Source organism: Ranitomeya variabilis, chromosome 4, assembly GCF_051348905.1.
Source record: "Ranitomeya variabilis isolate aRanVar5 chromosome 4, aRanVar5.hap1, whole genome shotgun sequence".
Classification (NCBI taxonomy): Eukaryota; Metazoa; Chordata; class Amphibia; order Anura; family Dendrobatidae; genus Ranitomeya; species Ranitomeya variabilis.
In genome coordinates this window covers 542,426,610-542,450,855 of record NC_135235.1, presented here as the reverse complement: position 1 = coordinate 542,450,855, position 24,246 = coordinate 542,426,610, and the positions used below count along the sequence as shown (strand labels likewise).

The 24,246-nt window shown below is 42.3% G+C and overlaps 1 protein-coding gene across 3 annotated transcripts in view; it reads right to left on the bottom strand.

The window, feature by feature from the left end:
- Nucleotides 1–24,246, bottom strand: part of SLC4A1 (solute carrier family 4 member 1 (Diego blood group)) — a 62,754-nt gene that overhangs the window by 4,233 nt on the left and 34,275 nt on the right. For all 3 annotated transcript variants that reach the window (XM_077252524.1, XM_077252523.1, XM_077252525.1), the window contains 15 exons: nt 22,535–22,614; nt 17,674–17,854; nt 17,465–17,600; nt 17,103–17,190; nt 16,689–16,755; nt 16,251–16,435; nt 15,912–16,110; nt 15,015–15,218; nt 10,173–10,321; nt 9,861–10,055; nt 9,235–9,402; nt 7,139–7,228; nt 6,882–7,057; nt 6,324–6,565; nt 2,038–2,207 (listed from right to left, as the gene is read on the bottom strand). In XM_077252524.1, the coding sequence (XP_077108639.1) occupies nt 2,038–2,207; nt 6,324–6,565; nt 6,882–7,057; nt 7,139–7,228; nt 9,235–9,402; nt 9,861–10,055; nt 10,173–10,321; nt 15,015–15,218; nt 15,912–16,110; nt 16,251–16,435; nt 16,689–16,755; nt 17,103–17,190; nt 17,465–17,600; nt 17,674–17,854; nt 22,535–22,614 (2,330 nt within the window). The remainder of the gene's footprint in view (nt 1–2,037; nt 2,208–6,323; nt 6,566–6,881; nt 7,058–7,138; nt 7,229–9,234; nt 9,403–9,860; nt 10,056–10,172; nt 10,322–15,014; nt 15,219–15,911; nt 16,111–16,250; nt 16,436–16,688; nt 16,756–17,102; nt 17,191–17,464; nt 17,601–17,673; nt 17,855–22,534; nt 22,615–24,246) is intronic.

Below are 24,246 nucleotides of genomic sequence, written 5' to 3'. Positions count from 1 at the left end.
GAATTATGACCCATCTTAGGATTTGGAGTTTTTATCTGAAGAGGCAAGGGGAGGGGATTTAGGTTCAGTCCAGAGGGCTGGAAGGGGGCCATGTTGAGTAAAGGCCCCGTCTCACATAGCGAGATCGCTAGCGAGATCGCTGCTGAGTCACTAGTTTTGTGACGCAACAGCGACCTCAGTAGCGATCTCGCTATGTGTGACACGTACCAGCGATCAGGCCCCTGCTGTGAGATCGCTGGTCGTGTCGGAATGGCCTGGACCTTTTTTTGGTCGTTGAGGTCCCGCTGACATCGCTGAATCGGTGTGTGTGACACCGATCCAGCGATGTCTTCACTGGTAACCAGGGTAAACATCGGGTTACTAAGCGCAGGGCCGCGCTTAGTAACCCGATGTTTACCCTGGTTACCAAAAAAAACAAACAGTACATACTCGCCTTTCGGTGTCCCTTGCCGTCTGCTTCCTGCTCTGACTGAGCCGCCGTACAGTGAGAGCGCAGCGGTGACGTCACTGCTGCGCTCTGCTCTCACTGTACGGCGGCTCAGTCAGAGCAGGAAGCAGACGGCAAGGGACACCGAAAGGCGAGTATGTACTGTTTGTTTTTTTTGGTAACCAGGGTAAACATCGGGTTACTAAGCGCGGCCCTGCGCTTAGTAACCCGATGTTTACCCTGGTTACCCGGGTGCTGCAGGGGGACTTCAGCATCGTTGAAGACAGTTTCAATGATGCCGAAGTCTTTCCCCTAATCGTTGGTCGCTGGAGAGAGCGGTCTGTGTGACAGCTCCCCAGCGACCACACAGCGACTTACCAACGATCACGGCCAGGTCGTATCGCTGGTCGTGATCGTTGGTAAATCGCTATGTGAGACGGGGCCTTAACGTGCTTTGAAGGACCTAGGAGCCAGCTGGCAGCCTATGCCCCCTGCGGCCCAGGGCACACATGATCGAACATCACCGGGTAATTGACATGATCCGTCTGCTTATAGTTTTTGTCCTTTCACTCTTGTATTTGCATTTCTGACCATTGTATATGTATAACCATTGTGTATATCGTGCATTTTCTAGTGTGCACGTAAGGCGATTAAATATGTAATTTGACCTTGGGCTAATTTTTTATCTCAATCCACAAATCACAAGTCCATTTCTCGGCTTAACTTTCCATGCTACCGGGGCTGGTGTCTGGCCCGATATAACTGCATTAAAGACTGGGCTTATATCTAACGAAGAACTTGTAGCAGTCATACTGGGTTGGCAGCGCTCTGCTTCACTGATGCTAGTGAAAGGGGCCCCTCAGCCTGTCAGGGTTGTGAGTGTGGTGCCACATCAGTGACTGTGTGGGCCACATTATCTCACTCCCTGTGCCTCCCTGGGTCCGAATGGACAGGGGGCGTCTGTGTAAAACTGTACCAAGCTAACCATCTGTGTCCCAATGGGGTTCAGAACATCACGTTGAAGAGGGGAGACCGCAATATGTGATCCATCTGACGTAATAGCACTGTCAGAAGGGGTGGTGAGGGCCGGGTTCATCACATGTGGTTGCAGCGGTGGGATTCTGTGTGATCTCTCCGCTGTCATCCTTCACAAAAGCTAACTAGGTGTGGTCCTCAAATCTATTGGGACTCTTGATGAGGATCAGGTGCATTAGATAAAAGACTAGATTTACATTCAGGGCGATATCACAGGAACAAGGAGGAGCGAGAATAAAAAATATCAGATTCAGAAGAAGAAGCAGCAGCATTTACACCATGGGAAAAAACAAACAAACAAACAAACATATTTATTGCAATTGACTATTCCTCTTTAATAATATTTTACTTGCTTCTTTTCCCATGTCATTGCTACTTCCTCCATCTGCTTCCATTACCTTTTTTTTTTTTTTTTACTAAGACATGCCATAGCCAAAAGCATCACAGGAAGCACCTATACCTCAATGTAAAATCTGTAAGAGGGACCTCCAATTTAGCACAAGTCTCCAATTAATCACAAGGACCATCCACTATCCAAATCTCGAAGATGACGTTTTTCTCCTGGTATTACTCACCCGTGTTACATAGGGTTCCTTAGGATGATATTTTGGTGGCTTCAAGGTGAGTAGGATCCGGTCAAAAAGCTGTATTCCATTCAGTGAGGTGACCCCCATGTACAGGAAAATGCCAAATAAAACAGCCAGCGGGATGAGGGACAGAACTGGCTCCATCAATATGGAGACACCTGGAAAGAGACATACGTATAGATGAAAATTCTCTCATCACCTCACCAGATATCACATTCATACATGGGAATACGATGGTCTCTTAAACCATCTCCCATTCTAGTATACAAATATACATGAAACTAAAGAGACTTGAGACCTCATCTTCTGATGTGCCTTATATTTAGTGCTCCAGGCCCATCATTCATATCAAGGCCAAAATAAAGGGGTTTTATAAGATTCCAAAAAACATGGCCATTCTTCTAGAAGCAGCACCACACCTGTCTATAGGTTTTGTCCAGTACTGCAGCTCAGCTCCAGTAAAGTGAATGTGGCCAAGCTGTAATACCACATATTACCTATGAATAGATGTGGCATTCATTTTGGAAAATAACATGTTTTTATTAATCCAATTATAACTGATTTAAGCTTGAGCAATAGGGTGACTGGCCCCCGGTGGCCCACAATGAACAGGTTTTCATTATGCAATCTGAACCCAGTCCTTACAATGCTGCTGTGATTGTGCTATAGGATAGAACTTTCTTATATACAGTGGGTACTGAAAGTATTCATACCCCTTTAAATTTTTCACTCTTTGTTTCATTGCAGCCATTTGGTAAATTCAAAAAAGTTCATTTTTTTCTCATTAATGTACTCCCTGCACCCCATCTTGATTGAAAGAAAAACAGAAATTTAGTAATTTTTGCAAATATTCTGTATAACAAAAAAAAACCTGAAATATCACATGTTCATAAGTATTCAGACCCTTTGCTCAGTATTGAGTAGAAGCACCTTTTGAGCTAGTACAGCCATGAGTCTTCTTGGGAATGATGCAACAAGTTTTTCACACCTGGATTTGGGGATCCTCTGCCATTCTTCCTTGCCGATCCTCTCCAGTTCTGTCAGGTTGGATGGTTAACGTTGGTGGACAGCCATTTTCAGGTCTCTCCAGAGATGTTCAATTGGGTTTAGGTCAGGGCTCTGGCTGGGCCAGTCAAGAATTTTCACCGAGTTGTTCTGAAGCCACTCCTTTGTTATTTTAGCTGTGTGCTTAGGGTCATTGTCTTATGGAAGGTGAACCTTTGGCCAAGCCTGAGGTCCAGAGCACTCTGGAAGAGGTTTTGATCTAGGAAATCTCTGTGCTTGGCCGCATTCATGTTTCCGTCAATGACAACCAGTCATCCTGTCCCTGCAGCTGAAAAACACCCCCATAATATGATGCTGCCACCACCATGTTTCACTGTTGGGATTGTATTGGGCAGGTGATGAGCAGTGCCTGGTTTTCTCCACAAATACCGCTTAGAATTATCACCAAAAACGTCTATCTTCATCTCATCAGACTAGAGAATCTTATTTCTCATAGTCTGGGAGTCCTTCATGTGTTTTTTAGCAAACTCTATGCGGGCTTTCATATGTATTGCACTGAGGAGACGCTTACGTCAGGCCACACTGCCATAAAGGCCCGACTGGTGGAGGGCTGCAGTGATAGTTTACTTTGTGGAACTTTCTCCCGTTTCCCTACTGCATCTCTGGAGCTCAGCCACAGTGATCTTGGGGTTCTTTTTTACCTCTCTCACCAAGGCTCTTCTCCCACAATTGCTCAGTTTGGCTGGATGGCCAGGTCTAGGAAGACTTCTGGTGGTCCTAAACTTCTTCCATTTAAGGATTATGGAGGCCACTGTGCTCTTAGGGACCTTGAGTACCGCAGAAATTCTGTTGTAACCTTGGCCAGATTTGCACCTTGCCACAATTTTGTCTCTGAGCTCCTTGGCCACTTCCTTTGACCTCATGATTCTCATTTGGTCTGTCATGCACTGTGAGCTGTGAGGTCTTATATAGACAGGTGTGTGCCTTTCCAAATCAAGTCCTAAAAGTTTAATTAAACACAGCTGGACTCCAGTGAAGGAGTAGAACCATCTCAAGGAGGATCACAAGGAAATGGACAGCATGTGACATAAATATGAATTTCTGATCAAAGGGTCTGAATACTTATAACCATGTGATATTTCAGTTTTTCTTTTTTAATTAAATTCGGAAAAATGTCTACATTTCTGTTTTTTTTTTTCAGTCAAGATGGGGTGCACAGTGTACATTAATGAGAAAAAAATTAACTTTTTTTTTAATTTACCAAATGGCTGCAATGAAGCAAAGAGTGAAAAATTTAGGGGTATGAATAATTTCTGTACCCACTGTACAGCAGGTACCCAATTTCTATAGAATTCTCCTTTTCAAAAATACAGGGGAATGGGGCCACAAACCTTGACCAGCCCCCAATACGTGTACACATATAGCGATGGAGCATATAATGGAATATTACAGTCCTATAACTCGTGGGCTTGGAGTGTTGAAAATGTCAAATTACTTCAAATTTTTTTCTGCAGTGTCGGTGCCATCTTTCATAGATAATTACTTGCTACATTACATGACTTCAAACCTCTCCTCCATTTCTTGTACAGTATGTGTGTCCTCTATGTATCTCATACTCCTTGCGTCCTTCCTTTCAATGCCTGACCCATTTTTCCACATCCTCCCCCATCCCTGGCGCTGCACATTCGCTATAGCTGAATACCCCCAGGGTCAATGTCAGCTCGTCTTGTTTGTTGTCAGCAGCAATGGAATATGAGGACCGGAGGTCACACTTTGTAGCTACAAGCAGGATGTGATTTATGCCATTATGAGGATGGGACTGCGGACATGTAATTAAAAGGTTAACACAGGTTTTCTTTATGCGCGCAGCATTACATATATTTCTATGCCACAACTGAAGCATTCACCTGACTATATATCTAATGAGCTCTTCATTCAGAACCTGCCGCGTCCATCGTAACAATCAGTTCCACTATATGGAGCTAGTGACTCAAGACCATGATGATCTGATGTGTGGGTGCAGGAAGATGGTGGTCACCATTACTGGGGTTGTCCCACCTAGACTTCTGGAAATAAAGTTCTAGCTAGGAACATTTAACTCACTATCCTACTGCTGTATCCAGATACCCTGAGCAAGACAGAACGGTTACCTAACCCACCGTGGTGTTCAGTAGCCCCTCGTTACCAACCTCTCAAGGGCGAAGACACATATAGCAAGTTCATAAGGTTTTCTGACTCCCAATGCTGAAAAACTCTATAGAATCACATGACTGTATTTTCTCCCAGCAGAGAAAATCTTATCACATACTGATCAGAGTTTGATCAGAGTGTGATCCGGTTCTCTCAGATGATGAGAAGATGTGAAAACAAAGTCTCCGTCTTCTCCATTCTGTCAGTCTGAGAAAATCATACCGCACTCGGATGTGTGGTCCTATTTTTTTGGTGGACCCACTGACTTGCATGGCCCAGTGCGATACGATTTACGGATGCAAATTATGCATACTGCGATTTTTTTTTCCTTGAACAGACTCAGTCCGAGAAGAAAAAAAAGAATGGGACATGTGCACAGCACCATAGACTAACATTGGTCCAAGAGCAATCCGATGTTTTGTTGGATGGCAATCGAACCAAAAATATGGTCGTTTGACACATTAGTCACGTGACTGCCGGGAGACAAAGTGATGACATTGTTGGAATGACACCGATATGGCTCCCTCCCCCTTCATGAGTGGCATTCCCTCCGCCCCCCCACCCCCACCCAATGGGTTGTTTCATAGTTTAGAGGCATTTTGGAATTTATAATGTTATTTTATTTCTGTATTTTCTTTTCTATTCCTGGAGAACCCCTTTAATATCACATGGGATATCTACTATGTAGCGGTCTCAGCGCTGGTGCCTGATGGGGCCCAATAGTGTCATAAACCAATGGTATAGTAAATGGCGCATGTAAGGTGAGGGCCCATTACAGATTCTCCATTGGGATCAGGAGCTTTGCGATGTACTAGATATTCTGATTTCCTAAGTTTCAGTACCATATTAGCACTGAGTAAATGAACTAAATATATGGGGAAGATGCCCATAGCAACCAATAGCCCATAGCAACGCAATAGCAACCAATAGCAGCACAGCTTTCATTTTTAAAAGCACCATGAGAAATGCAAGGTGCACTGTGATTGGTTGCTATTGACAATAAAAATAGTTTTTCGTTTTGACAGTTTCCCAAATCTCCCCCATTGAGGCATAAAGACATTATTCAGTCTTATACGTACCCACGAGAACAGCCACCAAGAGACCACTGACTCGTTGCTCAATAACGCGCTCTATTTGAGGTTTTCCTCCCTTGGACATGACAGTGAGAGCATTGGCATGGCTGACTGTACGGACTGTGGTTGCACTGAGCCAGGGCATTCCAAAGAGGGCACATATGCCCCCCATGCCCACAATCAACAGAAGGTCCAAGTGAAATCCAGAACCTTTCACAGCTTTTCTTTCTGGTTTGCTGACGATGAGCCTGAAGGACAGAGTAAAGTCAGCATCTGAACACAGGGAATATATATATGATAACATTTCATCCATGGGCAGAAATATTTCTTAGACCATAAACAGCGCAACTTTTGGCAATGGGCTGTGTCTGGTAGTGCAGCTCAGCTCCATTCAAGTAAATAGGGCTGAACTGCAACACCAGACAAGATTGGTGTCATTTCTGTTGGGAAAAAAATGCAAATTTGTATTTATAAATTGTGCATAAAAGATTGTCATAGCCATTTATGTAGAAATATAAGTAAAATTAAATGACAATATCACAACTAATTATAGAGAATCCTTACGTAGTAATCTGGGATTCCATAAAGATCAGGATGAAGACCAATATTGCTGGGACCCCACACGCAAACATCATCCACACAGGGAAAGGCTTGACTTCTGGGTTTAGCCCCATGGGTGAAATGAACCAACTCCGGTTTGCAGGAAGGGAGACGCTAATACCTTTGGGGAGCGCAAGTTTCTGGAAATGGATGAAGCATATGTAATTAGTGTATATGAAAATGACAGATATAACCTGGTATATTAGTAGGAATATACTGACCTTGGTATACGTATCCTCAATAAAAAAGTCGGCCGAAACCATAATAAGGATTGCAATGGGAACGCCAAAATCTCCAATTATACGACGGAGCTGGAAAACAATTATTGAGGGTTAAGGATGGAATTCCAACAACATCTATCTTGGTCTTGCCATCATGGCACGTTAGTATATGAAAAAAAAAAAAACTATCTGTCCCAATCAGTATCCATTGATGTTTCATTTTTCTATAATTTTTTATTACATTGTTAAGGTGCATTATTTTATTACTTGATGTTGTCTAGCCTGACACTAGTGTTATCTTAAATTACGGGTTTATGACACGTATAGAAAAGGGAATTCTAGAGTCATAGTGAAGCTTACAGAGATGGAACCAGTAACTCCACTTCAGCAATTTGAAAACCAAGATGGAAAATCTGTTGAAGACTTAAAGGGAGCCTATCACGTCGAATAACGCTATTAACCTATAGATATGGAGTTAATTTGCAGGTTAATAGCTTTAGCAAAGTGCCCTACAGCCGTACTGAAAGTGTAGTTCTCGGGAGAAAGTGAACATTATTCCTCCCAGCAGCTGCCGGCTTTCAGTCATGCAGGTGTGCCAGCACAGCTACAGTCACCATTCACAGCACTGTGAGAAGCGGCTGTAAGCACTCCGTGGGACTGTGACTGACAGCTTACTCTGCACATACACGCTGTAGAGCCGGCTGTAAGTCAAATGCCGTGAGATTCTTATAGCCACTGCTCACAGTGCTGTGAATGGTGACTGTAGCTGTGTCAGCACACCTGTATGACTGAAAGCCAGCTGCTCATGGGAGGAATAACATCCATTTTCTCCAGGGTACCGCACTTTCGATATGCTGGACAGGTGCTTTCCCAACTCTAGTAACCTGAGGATTAGCCCTGTATCTACAGGTTAAGGCTGCCATCACACTAGCAGTATTTGGTCAGTATTTTACATCAGTATTTGTAAGCCAAAACCAGGAGTGGGTGATAAATATAGAAGTGGTGCATATGTTTCTATCATACTTTTCCTCTGATTGTTCCACTCCTGTTTTTGGCTTACAAATACTGATGTAAAACACTGACCAAATACTGCTAGTGTGACGGCAGCCTAATAGCGTTATCCGACCAAAAAGCTTCCCTTTAATTTCTGCCCTCAAGTGAAGTTCAGCCTTCCTATGGCTATGGCCACAAACTTGTTATCATACAAAAGAGATTGAAAAAAAGACAAAGGTTCATAAAGTTCAAGCTTTTTTTGACCAATTATCTATTTGTTGCTAGATTATTTATTACCAAAGCATCCAACCCTTTTTTAAAATCCTGATATAGTATCTGCCATTTCAGGTGATCAGGCATTCCACAGTCTGGCTACCCTAACTTTAAATAACCCTTTCCTATTTAAATGCCAGAATCACCTTTTTCCTCCACATGTAGTGAATACCCCCTATTTTTTTCCAAAATCCATGAAAGGAATAAGTTATTCCAGTTCTTTGTATTGACCACACATCTGAGTTATATCACCATAAAGGCATATTTTTTCTAAGCTAAACAAGTACAATGGTTTAACCTCTCATTATAAGGGCACAGTCAGACAGTCGTATAAATCAGGAATCAAGAATGGACCTGGCTTGGCCTGGCTTTAAATAGACTCTAGATTTCTACTATGCTTATTTGAATGCAGAGCCCAAAACTAAATCCTATATTCAAGATGTTGACTTACAAAGGATTTAAAGAGGGTTTTTGTAACACTAGGATCACAGGTTTTTCTCTCTCCTTCTATGCACCCTATTAAATTATTTGCTTTTGTTGCTGCTGCTTGACATTGAGTACTGCTGCTCAGCTTACTTGTAACCAAAACACCCGAGTCTTTCTCCTGTCGTATTCTCCCTTGTTTAACTCCACTTAAAGATGAATAAGTATCCTGTTCTCTTGCATCAGAATAACTGATATGCCTCAACCAGTTGGCCCATTTTGGTTATTATCTTTGAGACTTCTAAGCTTGGGACTGATTTAATTTTCAAAATATAGCACACAATGATTTAAAAATTACGGTACATTCTAGGGCATGTTGTAATTGTATAGTACCACCACAACATTACCTTTCCAGGAAAGAAGCTGCTGTTTTTGAATTGACGCAAGAAGTAGGCGATGAAGAAAGCTCCAGACATCAGCACCAGCGATAGCAAAGCTGTGTTTGGCTGAGGTAATTCTGTATTATGGACACTCGATGCATTGTAATGTGACATGAGAGGATGAGCTATAAAAATCTGGAAAAAAAATAAAATTATTTAAAATTATCAATGCAAAATATATTCTTACAAAGGAGTTGTCACTATCATCTAGCCTGTTAGAAAACAAAATCTCCCATCTAATAATTGTCAAGCTTAAAAAAGTGTCCTTCTCCCTGGAGAACTCCCTCTGCCCTTTGGACATTAGATGGAACTTAGCCTGACTGCGGAATATAACCTAGTACGCATAGATCAGCATTATAGAAGGAAGAGTGGAGAAGCTTTCTGTTAAAGCTGCTGCCTCCCAGTCAACAGTCATGGCCTCTTAATTTGTATTGGAAATAGACATCAAGTTCCCAATCTAATTAGGATTTGGTGCCTGAGTCATCAATAATCATCAGGATCATGGTATCATCTAATTCCTTATCAATTAAAATACGTTTCTTGGGTCTGAAATAGTATAAAACCAGTTTAGCTCTGTAAACTTTAAAGCTCACCTTGGCCAAATTGGCAAATGTCTCGTAGATAAAGATAAGCGAGATAAGAAAGGCAAAGATCTCCTGTGTGAATCGGGATATGAAGCGGACCAGGAAGCTGCCTTCAATGGCCACTATTATGATGACAAGGAGAATCAACCAGAATCCGATCCACACACGTGCCACAATGTATTCAATCTCTTGGCTTTTACAGAACTGAAAAACAAGACAGTATAGCTTTCTTCTTAAAGCATCAAATACAGGTGTATTTGGAAGGTGACATGACGGTACATACAAGCTACAAATTTATCAAAGGTGTGAATCATAACTTACTTTATAAAAAGCTTCTTCAAAAACCAGAAGAGGTCCAGAAAATCCAAGAATGAGCAGAGGTTGGGCTCCCAAGAGACAGAAGACAATGCCTTGGATGGCAGTGGAGACCATCAGTTCAGGGACCCCCATCCAGTTATCGGTCTTCTGAGCTAAGGCATAAGTGAAATGTATGTTACCATTTGGTTTTTGTCTGAAATATCCAAGTCTATACTATTATGCTGTAGAGATGCTACAAATCTCTAGATGTTATAGGGAATCTGTCAGGAACTTTACAGTCGACAAATTAAACACATTCATTTTTCATGATTAAGAAAGTAAACTTTAAGTGGAACCTGCAATGTTCCCAAATGCTATTAACCTGCAGATATGAGGTTAATCTACAGGTTAATAGTCGCACTGAAAGCCCGGCTACCAGGAGGAAATTGTTTCCTCCCGGCAGCATCCAGCTTTCAGTCATAGAGGCCCCGAAACCGACTGACAGCCAGCTCAGCAGTGGACCAGTGTAGAACAGGCTGTCAGGCAGTGCCGGGGAGTGGTTACAGCTGTCACTTACAATGAACTGAGCAATGACTGAAGCCATGCCGGCCGTGCCTCTTTGACTGAAAGCCAAAGGCAGCTGGGAGGTAAAAAGTTAATTTCCTCCCAGTAGCCAGGCTTTCAGTGCAGCAGGCGAACAGCTTTACAATGATATTACCCAACAGATATTTGCAGGTCATTAGCATTTGAGAACAACATTCATCCCATTGTATGTGCAGTTGCTGCCTCATTTAGGTAAAAAAAGATAGATGAATAAATAAAAGTTGAATTACACAGAAAAGTTCATTTGCATCAAGGAAGATAAGAGTAAACTTGCATTATACTACCTTAAGGCCCCGTCACACACAGCGACGCTGCAGCGATGCAGACAACGATGCTGATCGCTGCAGCGTCGCTGTTTTGTCGCTGTGTGGTCGCTGGGGAGCTGTCACACAGACCGCTCTCCAGCGACCAACGATGCCGAGGTCCCCGGGTAACCAGGGTAAACATCGGGTTACTAAGCGCAGGGCCGCGCTTAGTAACCCGATGTTTACCGTGGTTACCAGCGTAAAAGTAAAAAAAAAAAAAACCGTACATACTCACATTCCGGTGTCCGTCAGGTCCCTTGCCGTCTGCTTCTGACTGAGTGCCGCCGTAAAGTGAAAGCAGATCACAGCGGTGACGTCACCGCTGTGATCTGCTCTTACTTTCCGGCCGGCAGTCAGTCAAGTATGTACGTTTTTTTTTTTTTACTTTTACGCTGGTAACCACGGTAAACATCGGGTTACTAAGTGTGGCCCTGCGCTTAGTAACCCGATGTTCACCCTGGTTACCAGTGAAGACATCGCTGAATCCTTGTCACACACACCGATTCAGCGATGTCAGCGGGACCTCAACGACCAAAAAAAGGTCCAGGCCATTCCGACACGACCAGCGATCTCACAGCAGGCGCCGGGTCGCTGGTACGTGTCAAACATAGCGAGATCGCTACTGAGGTCGCTGTTGCGTCACAAAACTTGTGACTCAGCAGCGATCTCGCTAGCGACCTCGCTATGTGAGACGGGCCTTAAGTCAGCATTGTAATTAGATTGTTGCACCTAAGCTCATGATTTACAGCTGTGTGAAAAAGTGTTTGCCCCTTCGTGACTTCCTATTCTTTTGCATGTTTGTCACACTTAAATGTTTCAGATCACCAAACAAATCTAAATATTAGACAAAGATAACACAAGTAAACACAAAATGCAGTTTTAAATGAAGTTCTGTATTATTAAAGGGAACTTGTCACCCCCCAGGGCGGTTTTAAGTAAAAGAGCCACCTTCAGCAGCACTAAGGCTGCATTCTGTGAAGGTGGCTCTTATGTTTCTGATCCCTAGTAACACTGAAATATTGACTTTTATAAATTGCGCCCCTGTATTGAGTCCCAGAGGGGGATGTTGAACGGCTGGGAGGTGGCTGAAACAGGGGGGAGACACCATACCTCTGGGACTCAATACAGGTATTGGGCGCAATTTATAAAAGTCAATATTTCAGTGTTACTAGGGATCAGAAACATAAGAGCCACCTTCACAGAATGCAGCCTTAGTGCTGCTGAAGGTGGCTCTTTTACTTAAAAACGTCCTGGGGGGGTGAAAAGTTCCTTACAAGGGAAAAAGAAATCCAAACCTTTGTAAAAAAGTGATTGCCCCCCCACCTTAAAACATACATTTACTGTGGTTTATCACATCTTTGGGTAATTGGGTTTTAATTTCATAGCCTTACACAAGCCTGATTACTACCACACCTGTTCTCAATCAAGAAATCACTTAAATAGGACATGCCTGACTGAGTGAAGTAGACCAAAACGTTTGGAAAAGCTAAACATCGTGCCACGATCCAAAGAAATTCTGGAGCAAATGAGAAACAAAGTACTTGAGATATATCAGTCTGAAAAAGTATATGAAGCCATTTCTCAATATTGGGACTCCAGCGAACCACAGTGAGTGTCATTATCCACAAATGGTGAAAACATGGAACAGTGTTGAACCTTCCCATGGGTGGCCGGCCGACCAAAATTATCCCAAGAGCGCAGCGACGACCCATCCAAAAGGTCACAAAGGACATCACAACAACATCCAAAGAACTACTGGCCTCACTAGCCTCAGTTGAGGTCAGCGTTCATGACTCCAACATAAGAAAGAGACTGGGAAAAAATGGCCTGCACGGCAGAGTTCCAAGAGGAAAACCACTGCTGAGCAATAAGAATATAAAGGTTTGACTCAGTTTTGCCAGAAAACATCTTGATGACACCCAAGACTTTCGGGAGAATACTCAGTGAACTAACATGACAAAAGTTGAACTTTTTAGAAGGTGTATGTCCCATTACATCTGTCGTAGAAGTAACACAGCATTTCAGAACAGGAACATCATATCAACAGTAAAATATGGTGGTGGTAGTGTGATGGTCTGGGATTGTTTTCCTGCTTCAGGACCAGGAAGACTTGCTGTGGTAGATGAAGCCATGAATTCTGCTGTCTACCAAAAAATCCTGAAGGAGAATATATGGCTATCTGTTTGCAACCTCAAGCTGAAGTGCACTTGGGTTAAGCAGCAGGACACTTATTCAAAACATACCAGCAAGCCCACCTCTGAATCGCTAAAGAAAAACAAAATAAGACTTTGGAGTGGCCTAGTCTAAGTCCTGACCTTAATCCGATTGAGATGCTGTAGCATGACCTTAAAAAGGCCGTTCATGCTCAGAAACCCTCCAATGTGGCTGAATTACAACAATTCTGCAAAGATGATTGGGCCAAAATCCCTCCAGAGAGTTGTCATATACTCATTGCAGTTGTTGCAGCTAAGAGTGACCCAACCAGTTATTAGGTTTCGGGGCAATCACTTTTCAACACAGATTTAGATTTCTTTTTCCCCTAATAATAAAGACCTTCATTTAAAAACTGCATTTCGTGATTACTTGTGTTATCTTTGTCTAATATTTAAAATTGTTTGGTGATCTGAAACATTTAAGTGTGACAAATATGCAAAAGAACAAAAAATCACAAAGGGGGCAAGGACTTTTTCACACCACTGAATGTCCCTTTGGTTAAAATAGGAAGTATGTAATACTTTATTTCTCCTCTAGAGGCTCTGCAGGGTACACGAACACTTGCAGCCATACACCTCCAGAGATTACTGCTAATTGCTGGAGTTTCCACCAGCAGGGCACCTTGTAATCACCTTATTGTTGGGGGGACCCTTTTAACTAGTAGGTCATATGCGGTGGACAACCTCTTAAAGTGAATCTGTCATCAGGATTTTGCCATCTAATTTTACAGCAGCATAATGTGGACACATTCCCGGATTTTAGTGATGTGTGACTTACTGGGATGCTTGCTTTAGTTTTCATTACTTCTTTCAATTACAGATCCCCTTCCCTTATATGTAGTTTGCAGCTAAGATCTAAGGCTACTTTCACACTAGCGTCGGCCCGATGTACCGACGCATACTGTGAAGAAAATGCCCGATGTTGGCAGCGGAAGCAGTCTTAAGACGCTTCCGCTGCTTCATTGTAAGGTCCGGGGAGGAGGGGGCGGAGTTTCGGCTGCGCATGCGCGGTCGAAAATGGCGGTCCCGATGCACAAAAAAAGTTACATGTAACTTTTTTTGTGGCGGCGGTGCGCCAAAACACGATGCAACCATCGCACGACGGTTGCGACATGTGGCACTGTGTTGCAATGCGTCGCTAATAAAAGTCTATGGAGAAAAAACGCATCCTGCAGACAACTTTGCAGGATGCGTTTTTTATCCACAACGACGCATTGCGACGTGCAGTGTACAACGCTAGTGTGAAAGTAGCCTTAGTTATAGACTTTTTTTTTCTTGTGGTAGTGTCTCCCAGTAATATAGGCTGGATGGGAGGTCTGGGTGATCAGAATGCTGTGATCTTCACTAGATTCCTCAGTCCAGCTTCATTCCTGGGATGATTTCCCCTTCTATAGTTGATGATGGATTATGTGCTAACCAGAGCTGCTCTTACTTAATAACTTGATGTATTCCCTGTCTTCACAGTGATCTACAATAAGCCTCCCCCCAACATCGCTGCTTATATCTCTAAGACTAACAGAAGGGAGGCAGAGCTGAGAGTGCTGTCAAATCTAACTGAGCTCTGCTCTTAGCTCTGTGACAGATTCTGCGGCAAAATGGTAAGAAAATATTAATGAATAATGAAGATAGTTTAGAGAGTTGCAAAATCTTGCATATAGGAATCAAAAGGATGAGCAGAGGTCAATATAGCTGTTAGGCAGCAAATTGACTATAATCATCATTTCCCAATGTTGGTAGGTACTCACCCATCAGACCACCAAATGTAATAGCCGGAGAGAGGGCAGCAAAGTAGATGAAGATGACAGCGGCCAAGCACTGTGGACTAAGAGCATCTCGGATGTCGCTGAGATACTTTGGGTAACGTCGTTTAACGTCCCGCACAAGGCCCCCAAATGGCTTTCCGGTTCTTCGCAAAGGATCTTCAGGTGGTTCTGCTTTAAGCTTGTCATCTATGGAATACACAGAATGATAGATTAATAGCAGACGACTAATAGAGTGACCACTGTTTTAAGATTTATTTCTTAAATCAATGGTGCGCAGGAGGATAAGCAACTTTGTAATATATCTTATCAGAGAAATTCTCCTACTGGATTGATCTTTTTCTCTCAATTCATGGGAAAAATCTTTATTTTAAATATTTTTAAAAATGTTAAATATTTATTGAAGACAAATTGTCCAATGACAGAAATTGGAGATGACCGTTGGTGCTTTTAAACTTCTATGGAGGGAGGAGCTAGAGGCAGGCATTCTGATGCAAGTTCTCCTGGTAGACAGCTAAACATTTCCATAGAACTTTATGAGCACCATAACTGAGTATTAAGAAAATCTGTACCACTGGAGACAGATGATCAGTCCAGGAGGAGAAAGAAGCATATTTCCCTATTAAAATATATTACACAGCTTCTTATTTTCATGTGTCTTCTTGGTTTTTTTTTTTAAAGAAAAGTTAAAATGATTGCTGCTCTTTTAAAGAAAAGTTAAAATGATTGCTGCTCTTTAAACTTCCTCCATTGGAAAGGGGAACAACCCAAAAATTACTAATAAAAGGTTTCCGCCGAAGTGGATGAACTGATTTAATTCATCCCTTATTAGTGTGATAGTATATATGTGATAATGTCATGTTGGCAACATGTGAGCTTTACCTTTGTGTCCACCTGGAACCACTTTGATTTCTTGATACCTCTTCCTCAGCAGGTTCTGTTGGACTGGTAGAAGGTCCTTAAGTAACTGCTCATTGGTAGCATCACAGGGGGGCAGGACTATACAACAATCTAAGAAGTCATCCAGGGATTTCAAGATATCCTGGCGCCCACCAGCCAAGTACATATCAGTTCGGAAGACCTGAGGAAGCATATTTAGGAAACCAAGATCAGCAATGAAAAAGAAATCAAAGATTGCAATTAGAACAATTGGTTCTTTTTTCAGCTTCCCATATTCTGCATTATTTCCCCATACCAATTTATAGAGACAACTTTACTCACCCTTTCAGCCATCATGCTGGACACAGCTCTTCCAACTTCATGGTAACTCTTGTAGGTATCTCTAGGTCCAAGGATAATGAAAAGGAACCTGATAGGCAGAGCAACCTCAATGACTGACTCAAGGAGAACAGCTTCTTTCAGACGAACAAAACACAGTGTGGGGGTCTCCAGGAAATGTGCACTACCTGTGGAGTTGGAACATGGTGAGAGAGAAGATGGGATGGCAAGCATGGCAAATTGGAAGGGTCTACAAAAAAGGAATGATAAGATGAGTAGAGGTATAGGAGCCTAAAAGAAGGAATGGTAATGTGGTCATGGAAGATGGTGAAAAAGAGACATAAGATCAAGAATTAACCATATATGTGATAACAAAAATGTCTACAAATTTCTTCAGCAAAAATCAATGATAGAAGAACCCACCTAGACAGTTTTACTTACCCACCAAAACCACAGAGGCTTCGGCATTTTCTGGTAAACGCTCTGTTAAATTTCCCGTGAGAGGTTCCTATTGAGTTTGAGGGTGCATGGTAAGAAATATACATCTCATTAAAAGTATAAAAAACAAGAACTGTTATACAACCAGACTGCATAAGCTGATCAAGGGGTGGCATCAGTGGTGTAACTGAAAGAGATGGGGTCCCATTGTATTGCCAAGTTTGCCACTCAAGACAGAAGGGCCTGATGATGGGTTTCCCTTCAATATCCTTTCTGTGACCCTTGCAACGTTTTCCCACCTAAAGGCCTCTCTGCCACATAGGTACACACCAGTATTATGATTGGGACCTGATAGGTGGGTTGGAAAGCTGTTACAGATTTTACATTACTGTTCAGATTTAAGGAACCATTTCTTGCCTTCTCTGAGAGAGGTTTCATTTGTAGCTGATGTAGGAGAGGTTGTCCACTCTCGGGGTCCTCTTTTGATTCTTCTCCATCAGCGTGGCTGTAGAAATTGACTTTTGTTATCATGTATACATTTCTTGGGAATTTATGAATTAACTTAAATTTACAAATAATGAAAACTATATTTGGCGGCTTTTTAAGAGATCATGTGGTTTGGTGACACACTGAGTTGCCCTCAGCAGTCAGCTGTACTGGCTATCATAAGTAGGAGTGTTACTTTGAGCCCTGAGTTTGGGTTAAGACGGACCTGTATCTACTTGTTCATGACTCTACATAATACATAGAGGAAATATAATAAGACGACTGAGCAATACCTGTGTCGCAGTAGAAGTGCCCTCAAGACCTCTTCTCTGTTCTCAGGTCGAACATGTCCTTCATAAATAAGTTGGTCAATGACTTGGCTAGATATTCCAGGTAGAGTCTTTTCAGCCAGGTCAAGAATCACTGTTCCTAAGGTAAATAAACGGTTAGAAAAGAGAGAACCATTGTATTCCAACATCTTCAATAGTGTAGAAGCCCTTACCATTTTTTAAAGCCTGTCGTAACTCCAGGAGGCTTGTGAAGGTGAGGTAGGAGAGCTGAGGTTTTCCCCAACACTTTAGATCATCCTGGAAGTCTTCTTCAGTCTTTAGCCAACGGGCTGCCTCCACCCAATGCAGTTCATTGGTATGGTCCATGACCAACTCCTGTAACTCCACGTAGGTCTGGTGGAAAGGGAAGGTCAAAAAGTTGGTACAATCTATAGTAAAGAACCACAATGAAAAAGGGATAGTCATGGGACCAAGTGAAGGACACTCATCATTAGCTACACACATTGAGGTCACCATAGTGGAACTGATTAGAAGCTAACCCATCAGTTTAATGGCGTTCACTAAGGTAGGCATTTGACCTACAAAATTACCCCCCAAGGGTACAGACAAAAATAAGCACCTCATAGATAAGTCCTACAAAAAGTGACAAGAAAAATTAGTGCGTTGTCAGGTCATCTCTGAAAGAGAGAAAATTGTGAACCTTCTCTAATGATATAGTCTCATGTTACACTGAAGATGTGTGGCTGCATCCAGATGTAGCAGGGTTGAGCTGGTCCTTTGTCACGGACAATTTTGGATTTTGGGTGGTTATTTGCAGCTTTTCATAGGACGGATGGCAAAGCTAAAGGATTATCTAAACCATGCAAAGTGTAAATTCTACGCTGCTATATCTGATGTAAAAAAAAAAAAATACTGTATACAGCATTGCATGAAATTACGGCACATTATCTCATTTACAAGTAGATCTAAACGATCAGAAGCAGTTCAGCTTGTGTTTAGCGTACATACAGTACACAGAGAGCTTTTATATCTGTATATAGACAATATATATAACTACCAGAAACATCCCCGGCCATTGTGTATATATCAACATGACTTGTCTATATAAAGCCATTACGGCACACGCCGCACTCGCTTTAGCATTCCACTCCCGCCCTCCGCCTTGTCGCTGCATATCTTACCCATAAAACCTCAGGTATCAGGACGGAGAGATGGGTAAGGACTTGTGTCCCCCGGAAATTGTGGAAGACATTGCTAGGAGAAGTACTGTTTTATCGCAAGAGTCAAAGTAGTGTTGGAAAAAGTAGGAGGGGGGTAAGAAAGCACAGATAATTCTGGCTAAACCTGAAAATCAGTCTGTTCTGCACTGCCATGTGTGATAATGCGGGTGGGTTTGAGGACAGGAGCCGGATCAGTCATTCTAACTTTGCTAAATTTTATCAAAAGGATTAATGCCCATTTGTTAGTATAGTTCTGAAAAAAAAATCACATTTTGGCAGGGTGTCACACTGTAGGACCCCCAGCAATCATATATAATCTATAAAGAAATAAGACAACAGGTGTTCAATTCCTCCACAGCGCCTCTACAGGGGACATGAAGCATTACATGGTGTCTTTTGAAATCAATGACAAAGCGGTTCCTCCAAGCAAAATGAACCTTTTTGTTTTCTGCTCCAGATATATCTATAGATCCCAAATAGGGAAATATATAATGACATAAATAGGTATATCCCATTCCTATCAATCTGTCTATTCTATCAATTCTGGCCATTACAGCTCCCACAGGGGTTGTCACCCCACTTTATATCTATCCTCTGCTCCCTTAAGTTTGCTTGCATAACTTGTCAAAATTGCCATTCAGGAATATGGGAAAGCTGAAAAACCTTCTCTATGTGAGATGTAATGGTTGATATAAATGGTTGCAATAAGCAGCTGTAAAAAAAAACCCTCAGCTTGGTGGAATTTTACAACTAAAGCGTGGAAAACGACTCAAGGACAAGTACTGAATGGACATTTTATTCTTATTTTAGAAGAAAAAAATAAATGGCTTCTCTGCTGCTTTTTATCAAAACTCTAATATTCATAATGTGCATCAAATGGAGGTATATTAAAGGGATACGGGTAATTAGAAGAAACAGTCAGTGTTTCCCAGAGACAGTGCCCCCTATGCCATCATGTCTATGGCTTGTGAGATATTGGAGCTAAACTCAATTTGTGTAAATATTGCAATACCAGACTTGACCAGAGCAGAAGGATGGCACTGCTCTCTTCTCTCTCTCACTAGTATTATATATATATATAATTCAGGAGGCGGTGGATCTGGATGATCACACCTATACTCTTGAGCTTGGTGCTGCTTTACTTTATTTTTACATCTAGACAAATAGATAAATAGATAGATGGATAGGTAGATAGATAGATAGATAGATAGATAGATAGATAGATAGATAGATAGATAGATATGAGATAGATAAATAGATAGATAGATATGAGATAGATAAATAGATAGATAGATATGAGGTAGATAAATAGATAGATAGATAGATAGATAGATAGATAGATAGATAGATAGATAGATAGATAGATAGATAGATAAAAGTAAGGCAGCGCCAATCTCGAGTATGGGTACAATCCTCCAGATCTTGGATAACGATAATATGGAAGAAATAGTGGCCGCGCTATGTAGCTTGACAAAAAGAAAAGAAAAGATTTATTCCATGCCCAAAGTATACAAATCACTACTGTACTATATACAATTGTCCGTAAAGTCATGGTGCACTTTTGACCAGTCACAGGATCTATTTATAGTTTACATTTTGGCGCCCTTTCTCTGGCCCATTCATATCAGACCTGTTCATGAGGAGAGATAACAGGAACCAATCAAACAACACAAACACATTTAAGCTGTTGCTGAGCCCCCAATCAGATTAACCCCTGATAAACTGAACTCTGATTAATACACTGCCAGGTCTGTGACATCATGCAATCACAAGCTTATGCCAGGTGTGTGGTTTTCCATGCCAGTGGAGATGTGGATGGTACAGAGGAAAGGTCAGTGTGTTCTGTGGCTCGCTAAATTGGAATCCGTGACCAAAGTGCTACGTGAATATCGGCGTGTTTATAATGAAGTGCCACCACACAGGAATAACATTAATTGGTGGGATAAGCAGTTGAAGGAAACCGGCAGTTTGATGGAGAAACCCCATGATAGGCCCATTTTTTTCACGGAGCGGTCTGTGACGGCAAACACATATCTTGACATGTTGGAATTGTATGCAGTGCCACAATTTCCAGAAGGTGTTATCTTTCAACAGGATGCCGCTCCTCCACACTACGCCACCTTTGTTCGTGAGTTTCTGGATGGAACATTCCCCAGGTGGTGGATAGGCAGGGGTTCTGCCAAGCCATGGCCACCACGATCCCCGGATCTGACGCCCTTAGACTTTTACTTTTGGGGTTATGTGAAGCAACATGTGTACATTGAACGTATCAACGACATTAATCACTTAAAACAGAGACTCACAGACGTTATTCACTCTGTTACACCAGACTCCTTACCCATGTGTGCCAAGAACTTCACTATCGGTTTGATGTGTGTAGGGCAACAAATGGAGCTCATATCGAACTGCACTGAATAGGTATGAAACTGGGAGAGTTTTTATTTTATTTGGAGCAGATTTCATATTTCTATTGTCTTTTGTTGCTTTCCAGTGACTGCTCAAAAGTGCACCATGACTTTACGGACACACTGTATATTGGGCATGGAATAAATCTTTTCACCTTTTTGTCATGCTACGTAGTGCGGAATCTATTTCTTACACAGACCCCCATATATAGTTTTTCTAACTTTCTTCCTAGGGGACCTAATAATTTAGTGGTTCATCTACTTCCAGTGGTGACAGTTTGGAGGAAGGAATGTTTCAGTGTTTGCTATGCTTAGTAAGTGAATACCCCTACAAATTACACAGGTCACTGCCTGCCACGAGATCAGAACATCAGAACAATGTTTGCTGCTCCTCTTAAGTACAGTAACTTTACAGCTGCAGGGCCAAAGATCCAAAAATCTTTAACACATGATGTTTTAGCCTTACTTCAGCACAAAATGTAAGTCAGATGTAGCAGTGCTGGGTTAGTCATTTATAAGGATAACTTCATTAAAAGTGACCCCCATAGAAAAGCCATTTATATCAATGTAGTCAGAATGTAGCATCGGAGGTCGCCAATTAGTCTCTGAGGGGTCAGGTGGTCTTTTGCCAATTTAATCTGGATATCAATGGTAGATGAAGTCAGATCAAGGCTTCCACCTTGAACCGCTCCTTCTGTTCTCAGAGATAACTCTAGGTCGACCTGCAGTCCTATGGAATATCACTGAGGATGACACAAAGTCACATGATTTGCTCCAAATGACAAACTCAACTTTGCTACGTCTGTACATTTCTAACAGGCAAAAGAAACAGATTTTAACTTTAAAAAAGTTCTACTAAGAAGAATTAACCCTTCAAGACTCATATACTGCTGGTGACCGCAGACAGGAGGCAGCTTGGCCCGGCTCGTGACTTGAGAACAACTAACGACTCTGCAAGGAGCTATGTTATCTGTAAACACATGCTGCCATTCCTGCACACACCCTTCATGAATGTGACGGGAGGCTTTGAGAATCATGACATTAATATAGAGAAGCCCTGCAAGGTAATAAGCATAAAACTGAGAAATATACAATGTCATTGTGAGAAAATTAATATGGGTTTGCCAGATGTAGCTGAATTGAATTTGTCATTTAGCTGAGTTAAAAGATAAAATTCAGGCTGCATGCAGCCACCACTAGGGGGAGTAGAAGAGCTTACTATGTTATCATTGATTTATTTTTATTTTTATAACTCACATCCTCAGCTCCCCCTAGTGGTGGCAGAAGGTAATCAGAATGTTGTCATTCTATGTCCATACAGGGCAGTGCATTATACTGGGAAATGGATTAGAGCAAATTTTACATTTGTTGAGGTGAAATTAACACATTTCTGTTCAATAGTGGACATGGTAAAAGGCATCAACTATAACAGGTTAGAAAGGTCTCACCTCGTCAACGTCACGTCTGGGTGGGATATAGGATGGAGCTGCAGGAGGGAAGAGTGGGGCAGGAGTTTCAGAGATGGAATCTAGAAAAGACACAGTTATATGATTATATACCTTTGCTATAAAATGATTGAGCACAATCAAAGTGGTATTCAAATCTACTATGGCTGCTACAGAATGCTGGGAGTAGTAGTGTCACAGCCCACGAAGAAGCACATGTTAGAGAGCAGAACCCTTGGGTACGTTACAATCAGGGCCAGCGTTAGGGGCAGGCAGACTAGGCATCTGCCTAGGGCCCCCATTACCCCAGGAGCCCCCAGCCAGTGGCGTGCTGCTAATAGCAGCAGACCACGTGGTCATTATGGGGCCCATGATTCAATGGGGTCCGGTGCCAGCACCCCCTCTGCATCGCACAACGGTATCTTAGATGCCGATACAGTTGAAAGCAATGATGGAGGTGAGAGTGTCACTTGGTGCTCCCTCTCCCATCATCCCTCAGCGGGCAAAATGATATAACTTCATTGCGCAACACGCTGTTCCGGGCAGTAGAGCTGTTGAGGTGAGGAAACGCGCTGCAGTGGGGAACGAGAAGAGGTGAGTATGTATTTATTTATTTTTTTAAATCAGTGAGTACTTGGTGGCCATAATACTAGAGTAATATGGGGCTGCATTATACTCTATGAGGGAGCAGCATTTTACTTGTATGGGGCTGCATTATAATCTATGAGGGGCTGCATTATATTATATGGGGGGGCTGCATTATACTCCTATGGGGCTGCGTTATACTCTAAGGGGGTGCATTATACTCCTATGAGGCTGCATTAAACTCTATGGGGAGCTGCATTATACCTCTATGGGGCTGAATTATACTCCTATGGGGCTGCATTATACTCCTGCAGGGCTGCATTATATTCTATAAATCTGCATTATACTCCAGTGGGGGCATTGTACTCCTGTGGGCTGCATTATACTTTAGGGGAGCTGCATTATACTCCTGTAGGGCTGCATTATACTCTATGGAGGGCTGCATTATACTCTTATGGGGCTGCATTATACTCTATGCGGAGCTGCATTATACTCTATGGGGCATTATACTCCTATGGGGCTGCATTATAGTCTATGGGGGGGTGCATTATACTCCTATGGGGCTGCATTATACTCCTGTGAGGGACTGCATTATACTCCTACGGGGCTGCTTTATATTTTATGGGGTTGCATTATACTCCTGTGGGGCGGCATTATACTTTATGGGGGCTGCATTATACTCCTGTGGGGCTGCATTATAATCTATGGGGCTGCATTATACCCCTGTGTGGGCTGCATTATACTCCTATGGGACTGTATTATACTCCTGGGGGGCTGCATTATATTCTATGGGGCTGCATTATACTCCTGTGGGGCTGCATTATATTCCTGAGGGCTGCATTATACTCCTGTGGGGCCTCTATTTTACTTCTGTGGGGCTGCATTATACTCCTGTGGCGGTTGCATTGTACTATATGGAGGACTATGGGGTGTATTGTACTATATGGAGGACTATGGGGCACATTATACTAAACAAGCAAAATGCTGCCTATTCAACAAGTGATTGGATTGTTTATGCCAGAACATAAATCATTGTTCTCAGCAGCACATCGCCCAGTGAAAACTGCAGATATGCTTCTGATAACATGATACTGTATGTGGACAGATTAATCTACTAGTAATCGTTCTGT